This window comes from Adiantum capillus-veneris, chromosome 16 (genome assembly GCF_014529385.1).
Source record: "Adiantum capillus-veneris isolate H3 chromosome 16, ASM1452938v2, whole genome shotgun sequence".
Lineage (NCBI taxonomy): Eukaryota > Viridiplantae > Streptophyta > Polypodiopsida > Polypodiales > Pteridaceae > Adiantum > Adiantum capillus-veneris.
Genome location: NC_140946.1, coordinates 77,789,674 through 77,800,590, shown reverse-complemented (window position 1 = coordinate 77,800,590; position 10,917 = coordinate 77,789,674). Strand labels below are relative to the sequence as shown.

Below are 10,917 nucleotides of genomic sequence, written 5' to 3'. Positions count from 1 at the left end.
AGCACATGCACATCTTCACCCAACCATGCCATATGTAGGCCCTTGGATTGCTAAATATAGGCCCATTGTATCTCATGTGCATCCTAACCCTTGCCCAATCCTACCTTAGGCCTCACACGTACTCTATTGTATTTTAAATTGTTGTATTAAAGACACAAGCCTTTAAGGGTAGCCCTTTCAATGTCGTAAAGAATCCCATCCTCAAAGAAGCATTAAGATCCATAGCCAAAAAGAGTTTTTTTGTGGTCGACTATAATAAAATGTGTGTTGAGAATTTGTGGACAAACTGAAGAGTAGCGCACAAAGGCTATATTGAAGCAAAGAGTCTGTAACTTTGTCCCAGTATTTTGTTGTACCATAGTGCTCAATTGGTGGACAAGTTGTCAAAAAAATCCCTTGATCAACATCATTGTAATCTACCCCAAGGATTCAATGTTTCTAGAGGCCATTGATTCCTCTCTCAAAGAGAAGACTTCCACCTACTTGATAAAGGTGTAGAAGTGTGCTATCGCAAGCTTAGCTATATAGGAAAAGTACCCCGAATGCAAACATTGAACTTGTTATATAGGACATTGGGAAAATGCCTTTAAGCTGATGGAGATACACTATGTCTTAACATTTTTGTGCGAACCTTTACCTTATTTGCCGCAACATGAGTATGTATGAGTATGGTGTATCCATCATTGTTCATATGAGTACCTTCTACGAGATACTAAAGGTATCATAACCATGTGTAAGAGCTAAAATGCTCCCCTACATAGGTGGGACAAGTTTTGCAAGTGGGAACTATCTATTGTGGTTGTTAGCCCCATAAGGAGTCCTTTGTGATCACGTGATAAATACTAAAATTTATGTTCATTTCTGTTTTCTCTCACTATGCATTGTTCAACCAAGGTATTTGTCGAGCTTCTATGTTTTGTGTAAGGAGATTACGCAATGGCAACACTTACTGTGAACAGGTTGGTAAGTATTGGTAGCATAAACATGTAGTTCTTCTATAGCATTAACATATAGACAGACCTTTGATTACAATCTTACAAGAATATTTTGCCTATCTCTCTATCTACAAAATGGTCTTGAAGGCGGCAGAGTGGGATAGACTACTAACCACTGCTAACATAAAAGATTTTCCACAAATCCACATGGTAGTCATGAACTCTTGTGATTTGATTTGAATGTTGGGCGATGCGTGATGATTACTAAATAGCATACTATTTGGCAAGCTTTTAGGTGTATATGCATGCTTAAAATGGTCGAATATTATTTTTGAGCAAACAAGTGGTGAATATATATTGTAGAAACAAAAATGAAAGTACATCATTTTGAATATCTCTTCCTGGAAGAGATATTAGGGGTGCCATCAGTCTATCCTCATACATACACATTATTGTCCTTTTTACAAAATAGCTAATCCACCAGCTTTTCCAAAAATGAGGCATCTATCCCAGGTAGGGTTTTGGTCATCAATCACCCTCTCACCTCCTCACCATTGCTCACATGTTTTGGTTTGCACCCAATTTGTAGTGTAAATCTCCCATTTGAAAATAAAAAAGTCGCGGTTGTAGTTCCGTCAAAATTGCAAATTTTACTTATAAATCTTGGCAAATATCCTAGATTTTTGCACAAATCCCAATTGTGTGACTAGTTTGCCTTTAAAAAACATGGTTTTTTTTTAATAGCAGTGCTACTTTGGCGACCTCTAGAGAATGCCTTGTAAAAAGTTCACCGAATTTGTGGGTAGGTTACCCCATAAGACTTCAAAATTCTATCCGAAAAGTCTTGAACTCAAGACCTGTTACTCAAGAGAGAGATTGAGATCAAGCAAGTCGAATGAGTAGTCCTCAATAGTCTTCTGTCAAGCTACGAGTTTGAAAACTTGAATGTGTGGATTTCCTGCTGAAAAAAATGGTATTAAAAATGTCGAGTGAAGTGCTTGAAAGAAATGCAGTTCAAGAGGCCTACTTTGAACATCCCTCCCTATTTTCAATCACACCAAAAGCTGAAGAAATGTGAAACCCTGTTTACATCCAATAATGCAATCAAAGAATGGAAGAGATGGCCCAGATCATGTATACCAGCACGTTTCAAGGCGATCCAGGTCAATTTGTTGAGCTTCTGTATAAATTTTTGACATGTTTCTACCAGCCCCGTTCTTTAGCGAAAAGAAGGCAGCACTCTGATCAAGCATGTATGCTCCATAGCTCTTCTGATGCCACTATGGACTCCGAAAGAATAAAAGAATGGCATTCGTGGCCGTAAACATCAACACTGATACGGCACTTCACAATTTGCCTCTTAGCTTACCATCAACATTGCGGCACACCTGCCTAAAGCGAGAATCCCGTTGAGAATTGAGCTTGTGGGTTGCTAATGGCAACCCACAAAAGTGAAATCGTGATAGAGATAAGGCCTGACCACACCCAGATAATAGTGGGTGTCCTGCCTCTTCTTCCCATAAGCCCCTTCGCAAATGGATAGAGGTGCATAAGAACCCACAAGCTGAAGAAAAGCCCCCCTAGCAGCTTGCTCCATGAAGGATTGCTGCTATAAACAGTTCTCGCTGCTGCCACAGCTATGGCTATCAAATTCACCATCATGATAGTGAGGGGTGGGATCATGAGGGAGGTCCACTTTACAACATAAAGCTCTGCAAACTCATCGTCTTCCCCCTCTGCTGATGATTTGGATGTCAAGGTGAAGGAAATGTCTATCCCAGCCACCACCTTCAACAAGCCCTGAAGTACTGCCGCAATGTGCGCACTCGTCCCCCCAATCACCCAAAATTGCTCATTTCTCCACCATTCTTCCAATGTAATTCCTGCCCATTTCACCTCCAAGACTGCTAGCATGCACAAAGTGAGAGTGATTACAAGCAGGTAGATCAAGAAGAACACGTCCAATGTTTGCACAATGAACTGATCTGTGAAAAGCGAAAGCGCTGGCAAAAAGCAGTAGACCATGAGAAAAATGGAAGTGAAGGGATATATGCCAACATTGAGGTATGCAATGCGTTGCAAAATCTTCATTCGGCTGCCAGCAAGAAGACCATTATTTCGTGAGAAGAAAATCTCAACAGACCCAGTAGCCCAACGAAGCACCTGCTGGAGACGATCTGTGAGGTTAATGGGTGCCGTGCCACGGAAGGCATCGCGCTTGGTGACGCAATAAACAGAACGCCAGCCACGATTATGCATGCGATAACCAGTAACAACATCCTCTGTTACAGAACCATAAATCCATCCAACACTACCACCCCATTCTGTTTTATCCTCATACCAACAAGAAATCACACTAATAGCCTCTGCAATGGTAGCTGGGTCAAGACGCTCTCGAGGTGCTGTAAGGGCACCTGGAGGGCGTCCGAACTTGACTCCTGGGTGGTCTGCTAGTGGCTTCCCCTGGAATTCTGCTTTTGGGATAGACATCAAAAAGGCGGAGGAGCCCCCGAATTTCTTAGGCACTAGCTGCATTTCTTGGTCTTCGTCGTCCTCCTCCATCATTGACGCTGAGTCCAACTCCATTTTCTTCGCATTTGAATGAACCTGTTTTCTTCGACGCCTACTACTGCCTCCGCAGCAGCAGCAACATAACCATGAGCATAACCCACCATGCTCTTTGAAGCGAGGGGGGTCAAATGCATAGAGTGCGATTCTCCTGAACATGCACCCTGTCCCCACATACATGGGCCCTTGGAGTCCATCTAAAGCCCTCATATTTCCATCAAAAAACACCGTATTGTGATTTGCGTATCGATCGTTGGGATCTATCCCTTCAAACCTTTGAGGAAATTGAACATAACAGATGTTCTCTCCTCCCCTGTCCATCATGAAGCAGATGCCTTCCCGGAAGGCTAAGGAATTGTAAATGTAGTGATCACAGTCGAGGTTAAGAATAAACGGCCCATTAGACATGATAGCAGAGCTTCGAACTAGAGCATTCATGGCGCCCGCCTTCTTATTGTGATCGTAGCCTGGCCTTTTCTCACGAGATACATACACAAGCATGGGAAGCCGGATATCGACCTCACTAGTATCGATCAGGTTTTCCTCATCTGGGCTACCAAAAACAGGATCATAGCTCGGTGGCGCCAGCATAACCTGCACAAGAACAGCATTAACCAAGACTTACATAAGTCGGTAACTAATCAGAAGATTATACATTTATAACCATAGAAACAAGAAGCATTCTGCAATGGATGATCAGCACTGGGAATCTCAAAAACGTTGCCACCGTTTATAATTTAAGAAGTGGCAAACACTTCCATTCACCTATGTAGAACCCTTGTAGTGCAAACACAAATTCACCTGAATGATCCCAGCATGGTCCCCCTTGCTGTGCTCCGAACTTGGTGCCGACCACGTCCCCGGCCAATGTGTTCCATCTGCCATCCATGTAGCTTTAACAGTTTTGATAGGCTCCGTCAGATCTGCCCCATTCTCCATTTGATTCCGTCTTGCTTTCACCTCCTCATGTGCATTGTATGCATCTGAGCGCCTGCGAATAGAATCTGGCAGGCTGTTTATTCGCACCTTGAACTCATCGTATTCTCTCTTCACCCTGCGGCGATCCTTCACAAAGTCTTGTCGAACCTTGTTCTTAGTCGGGTCTCCCTTGAGGTTGAAGTAGGATTCAGGGTTGCGGGGCTCAATGTTATGCTTCCTGCAGAAGGGGATCCAAATTCGGGCATAGCTGGCGGCCTCAGCGACAGCTTCAAATGTGAGAAGGGCACCGCCATCATCAGAGAGGTAGCAAGCGAGCTTTTCAAGGGGGTAGTCGGTTGCAAGGATGGAGAGGATAGTGTTTGCGGTAACAAGGGGAGGCTCTTTTTCTGGGTCCGCTGTGGAGACGAAGACATCGATGCCGGGAAGATCGGAGCGACCAGAAGGGTTGTCAGGGGTGGCCTGCTCGAATTTGTCCTTGAGGACGGATAGATCAGCGGCCCTGTTGATGGGACTAAGCTTGGGAAGTTGGTCCAGAATCCAGGAGAATGCAAACCATATCTCACAAACTATGGACATGCCCCACAGCCATATAGCATCTGTGTTTGGATGAGAGACCCTCCAGGCCAAGAACATGCCAAGCACCAAAAACCTGATCACCACCAACAACCTGCTTGCACAAGGCGCGTTCCAAATGAGCACACAATCAGCTCGCTCTCTCTCTCTCTCTCTCTCATGGCCAGCTCGAGGCAGCTGCGCGCATTCTACATTGTCCTCCTCATTTCGTACGGTTGTGCATCGACCCAGGTTGGATTCCCATTCGAATTGGGGTTTTGAGGTTCCAATTTCTGTAGGGGGCTTCACCTTAGTATACCTTGGCATGGCACTCTAATTATTTCAATTCTCACAATTGTGCAACACACAATTTCCTTGTTTACACTAGTGTAAACAGCGGCTGAAGGCCGCCTCCCTCCCTCCCTCTCTCTCTCTCTCTAACCGCGCACTCTGATTAAACAAATTGCACCACGTGGCCCCATGAATGTCTCTTTGCTTAATATATAGCATAGATATACCCGAACCTATATCGTAGATGTGCAACACTTGTTGCCTTTTAGAGGGACAATATAGACTAAACACTATGGCATCCCTACTACCATCATGAGTGCCCAACATGATGCAACGAAGGTATCAGTAGATGCTCCCAACAACACACCCCAAGCTGCTCTTAAACTACAAGGATGCCAAGGTAGATTTCTTTGGGTTCCTAGCAAGGCTTGCCAAAATCTTTTTTTCCTAACAAGATATCTCACTTTGTAGGCCAAAATTTGAAGCATATGCCAGTTTTTAAATTGATAGTTGCAAAATTTTATCGTTTTTTCTTCGAGGCAAGCTCAAGTTCTAACCAAGATTTTTGAATTTTAGCTAGTTGAAAATACAATAAAGCCCATTTTTCTTGCAGGTACGAGAACTTCTTTGATGTCATTGTAGAGTGATTGTCACAACAATCTATGTGTCATGTGAGGCTTAGTTATCTGTAAGCCTCGACAACTCTGACTAATGCAGGTATGGCAAGAGGAGCAGGTCACGAGGAGAAGCAAGTAGTGAGAGAGAGAGAGAGTGAGGTGCAACGGGAGAAAGAAAAGAGCGCTTCCCGGCAAGAAACGGGCATAGTTTGGCTACTATGCCTTTTTATGCATGGTAGCAATACTAAGCCGGTCAAAAGCTGACCGCTATCAAAAATGGTCAACCTTGCTTGCAATGAACGAAGCGTTGCATGACCATAGCCTAATCAAGTTGGCTAAAATTTTGAGAAATCGTTGCAGTTGACTTGCGCTCACTTTCAAGGCGTACTTTTTCTCCTTGACTATTTTGAGCTTTCAAATTTGAAGGCAGTGTTTGAAGGTTCAAAGAGTTTTAAAGTCATAGGGTAAAGAGACTATTAAAGATGTCTTCGTCCAAGGTCATCTAGGATTACCACACTATTAAAGAGAAGGCGAGAGGAGATTTTTAAACGTCATAGGTTGGGTTCACATAAGAAGAGGGAAGAAATTGAAAAAGCTTGCAAACCAACAAGAAAGTGCCATGTGAATCTTGCTGTCACATAGGACGGTGAAAAAGTGAGATAGAGAGTGCCACATCGTGGAAGAGAAAAAAGGGAATTGTTCCGTCCCCCTCTTCCCCCCCTCTTGAAGTTTTTTCTTCCACCCTCCACCTTGGCAAAAAGTGGAGAGAGAGAGAGAGAGAGAGAGAGAGATGCACTATCCATTAGAGAGCCTGCCCCTTGCATCCATTCTGTGTGCTCCTTGGCACCTAAACATATATGCAACCCTTACCTGTAGGGGCTGAGAATGCCCGCTGGGACTTTGATTTTCCTTGCAAGAGGGCGTCGAGCACGATCCTTAAAGTCAGGTAGACTAGCACCAGCAACCATATCAAACCCGGCCTCGTACGATTCCGATTCCTTCGGCCACACCGCGTTGCCAAATCCATATGTTCCTTTGGTTTCATAAAGCCAATGGGCATGATCAAATTGAGCACCCCCTCCACCTGCATCTCCATGATTCACATGGCTTTGATTCCTCATAAGCAATTGTTGCGAATGCTTCTTCGACTTCACGATCGATAGCCGGCGCTCCAACTGCGGCTCCGGGGCTGGCAATGACAGCCCCGATGATACGCCACCACTCAATGGCATATATGGATCTTGATCCTCATCACTAGGCTTGTATGGTTCTTTACATCCAGGACATCTGCCTCCTGCTTTGCATGCATCTGCATAGCAATCTCTGCATATTTTGAAGTTGCACTCGCAAGGATAGAGCTCCTCGCCACGCTCATTTCGAATGACATTGCCGTCGCAACCAGGCATTGCGCAAGTGCGGGCGTGTCCGCCAGACATAGACGCATCGCCGGAGCCAGCTGGTCCATCAGTCATCTTGTCCAGGACATGGCTCACTGTCATGTTGTTGAATCCGCCGGTGAAGATGCTATTGGTGACCATATGTTGCTCTGCTTTGTGGATATGGATGTCTTGCATAGTGCCCATCATGGGCTGGTTATCTGGAGTGGGAGGGATCACCACAGTATAGCCCACATTCAACACAGAGCTAACCTCACTTGCTGCATCCATGTCGCTCGAGTCTCCCCTCGACATCCGCCGGAAATATGCGGTGTTATTGTTCGGAGAAGGCGCTATGGATGGGGGCTCTGTACTAAAAGCTGCCGTCGCATTACGGAATGGCCTTCCCCCTCCCCCCCTATTACTGGTGGAGGAAGCCATGAAAGCTGAAGAGCCAGCAGAGGTCGGCGGAAACGACGTTGAGGATCAATGCACAAAATGAAATACACAGAGAAAGGAATGGCCTCTGTGAGGAAGAGGCCTATAAGAGATGGAGAAGGAAAGCAGGAGAAGATGTCAGGGTAGTAGTACAAGATGCACCACCCTTAATTGCGTTAAACTGGACAGTTTTTTACGTGTACAGTGGGGTAGGAAACAAGTAAGTGTGTGTGTGTGTTTGTGAGAGAGAGAGAGAGAGAGAGAGAGAGAGAGAGAGAGAATAGTGCCGGCGCGAGAAGAGGGAGAGAATAAAGGCAGAAGATTGATAATTGTGATACGATCAATGAAGCTTGAAAGGGCTTATGTGTGTGTGTGTGTGTGTGTGTGTGTGTGTGTGTGAGAGAGAGAGAGAGAGAGAGAGAGAGAGAGAGAGAGTCAATGAAACAATGGAGCCATGGAGGAGAGTGGAGGCACAGAAGGGTATGACGAGGGTTTGGAGAGCAAGTGATGAGAACGTGTAGAATATTTATATGCAGAGAGCTAAACACGGAGAGAGAGAGAGAGAGAGAGAGAGAGAGAGAGGAGGAATGAGGATGGAGTCCAAGCGCGCACCACCGTCGTTTTCTGTTAGATTTGTGCCCGCCACTTTGTTTAACCGGGTCTCGGCACGAGCTCACCCCGCCAAAGAATTATTATTGGGAAAATTACCAAAATACCCCTCTAATTTGTGGAAATTCCCAAAATACCCTTGTATTTATTTTAGCTGGATTGTTCACGATTTCCTAATTTTTATTCTTTTTTGACAATGTATATCTATTTTTTAGTGCTCAGCATGTAATTTGTCACAAATTATCTCCCAAAAAAAGACAATTATGTCTAAAAATAATGAAGCAATTCATATCCAAAGCCTACATAACCAGCTCAAATTCTAGTTTTAGTATCCTGTATTCATAGACAATCAGTCTTCTTACGAAAAGCTACAATTTTTTAAATTTTTGGATAAATTTACTCTCACGACCAGGGGTATTTTGGGAATTCTGGAAAATTTGAAGGGTATTTTAGGAATTTTTGACAAAATATGAGGGGTATATTGAGAATTTCTGAAATTTGAAGGGTATTTTAGGAATTTCCACAAATTAGAGGGGTATTTTGGTAATTTTCCCATTATTATTCCACTTGCATACGCGTATCACTTAGGCCCGTGTCACACACGGGTGCAGGATATGCCCAAAAAGAGCATGCTTGGGCGCCTGTGCTGTCACACGACAGGCGGAGGCTCCAATAGATATTAACTTTTGAATGCGGAGATTATCAAGGACAGATAGCTATTGGTAAACCATTGGGACTCCAACGAGAGTACAACGGCTCAAAACCTGTGGTTTGATTTCCTGTTGTGATATTTTTGCATGTCTGCACACAGGCGACGATGGGCGGGGGGCTCAAGCCAGAGCATTTCGTGCTCTCATGGACGCTGCAGCCGATCGATGTGCTTTTGCCACTTCAGTTGCACACACGTTCAGGCGGACATGTGTGACAGAGGCCTTAGACTACCCTCAATATTTTAATAAGAGCCCCGTTGTCAAGAAGTGCGGAGTGCGGCTAGGAAAGTGCCGGGCCTCTGACTGTGAGAGTTCGCAGCAAAATCAAGCAAGGCGTAGATGATTTGAAGCCAAAAACACACTAAAAAAGAACAAAACTCCAACCATGAAAGCTTCTCTTTGAAAAAGAACCAAGATCAACTCAAAACTCTTGTGTGTGTGATGATTTGGTGTAGCCTCATTGCCAATTACACAATTGCAGTGCTCTTTCGCCCTGATAAAAACCCTACACAAACGCTTCAGTTCTCTATCGTAGCCATTTCATGGAAGCTTCAAAACTTCATTATTCATTCCCAAGTGGTTATTTGAAGAGGGGAAACCCTAATTGGTGGCCTCACAGCCTCGAATACAGGGTTGGAACAGCACGGGACTGCACTAGCATACCTTAGGTGCAGGCTTTGTAACCCTTCACAGAGGAGCTTGTAGTGCTGATACTGATATTCTAAAATGCTCCCTCACTTCTCATAGTCACGGCACCGTGAGTGATGTGGCATTTTGAGCCATTCTTGACCAATTTTGGGTCTTTTTTTACCATTTTTGGTCATTTTTAGCCCAAAAATGCCATATTTTGCCCGTAAAAAGCCCAAACGAGATGGGAAAAATACCTAAAATTATGGAGAAATCCCATTGGGCTTAAATTTCATCTTGAACCTCATTTTACCACTTGCCAAGCACTCTGGATGCATCTCTTCCGGCCGCGCATGAAATCTGCTATTTTTGGTCGAGATTGCCCGCATTGAACTTTCTAGGCAAAGCAAGCGTGCCACTTCGATACACTTGACATTTGTACATTTCTAAAGCAAAATAGGCATATATTTATGTAAAAAAAAAACATGCCATAGTGCCACGTTGAGGGCCTCGCTGTCCCCGCAAGGTATATACAGAGCTGCAACCGTGGCATCTATTTTCACATATATCACACTATGTACATAATAGCATTTGGTCCCACATAGCAAAAGCATTGAGATTGAGGTAAATAATTTAGTTTCACATGATGCACGTGCCACTGCACGACATCCACCCCCTCTAAACCTACACATCCTCCGACATGTGCCACACATAGCTTTTGCAGGTTCAGTCCTCATTTAAGTCAACATACATATCGATTTCATCATCACTTGCAGCGAAGTCCAGCGCATCATCATCTCTTTCTTCATCCTCATCCATAACATGTTCATCAGAGCCTTCATTTTGACTTTCTTGTGAAACAAAGGGATCTGTATCGCCTCTTCTTTTGAACAATTTAATTCTTTTCCCTGCAATGGGAATCTTCATTTCTGTACCATCCAACTCATGCAAGGTATAAGTTGCATTTCCATGTACATGCTTAACCACGTAAGGGCCAAACCATCTCTTTGAAAGCTTTCTTATCGCTGAATGTTGGTTATCAAGACTACTCATACACCAACACCCAATCACCTTCCTCAATAGCTCTAGGTCTAAGCTTGTGCCTTTTATCAAATCTGTCCTTATTCTTCAACCTTGCATCTTTTAATCGTGCTATTGAAATCTCAATATCTTGAGGCCTTCTTTCTAATTGTTGTATGCGCAAAGCAAGCGAAGGTCTTCCCTACTCATTCCATCTTCCCAAGGCATTACATTC

At 44.1% G+C, this 10,917-nt stretch overlaps 1 protein-coding gene across 3 annotated transcripts; it reads right to left on the bottom strand.

Moving 5' to 3' along the window:
* Nucleotides 1-1,124: 1,124 nt before the first annotated feature.
* On the bottom strand, nucleotides 1,125-7,923 carry LOC147439315 (cellulose synthase-like protein D3). 3 transcript variants are annotated; one of them, XR_015184570.1, is made up of 4 exons: nucleotides 6,773-7,923; nucleotides 4,305-5,109; nucleotides 2,076-4,097; nucleotides 1,125-1,896 (listed from the first exon to the last, which is right to left on the bottom strand). XR_015184570.1 is itself a non-coding variant. In XM_086485181.1 (3 exons), the coding sequence occupies exons 1-3, from the start codon at nucleotides 7,717-7,719 to the stop codon at nucleotides 2,328-2,330; spliced, it is 3,522 nt and encodes a 1,173-aa protein (XP_086341307.1). In that variant the 5' UTR covers nucleotides 7,720-7,923; the 3' UTR covers nucleotides 1,125-2,327. The 3 variants fall into 3 exon arrangements, 1 of the variants encoding a protein (XP_086341307.1); XR_015184569.1 differs by having other exon boundaries at nucleotides 1,125-1,893; XM_086485181.1 differs by having other exon boundaries at nucleotides 1,125-4,097.
* Between the last annotated feature and the right edge of the window lie 2,994 nt (nucleotides 7,924-10,917).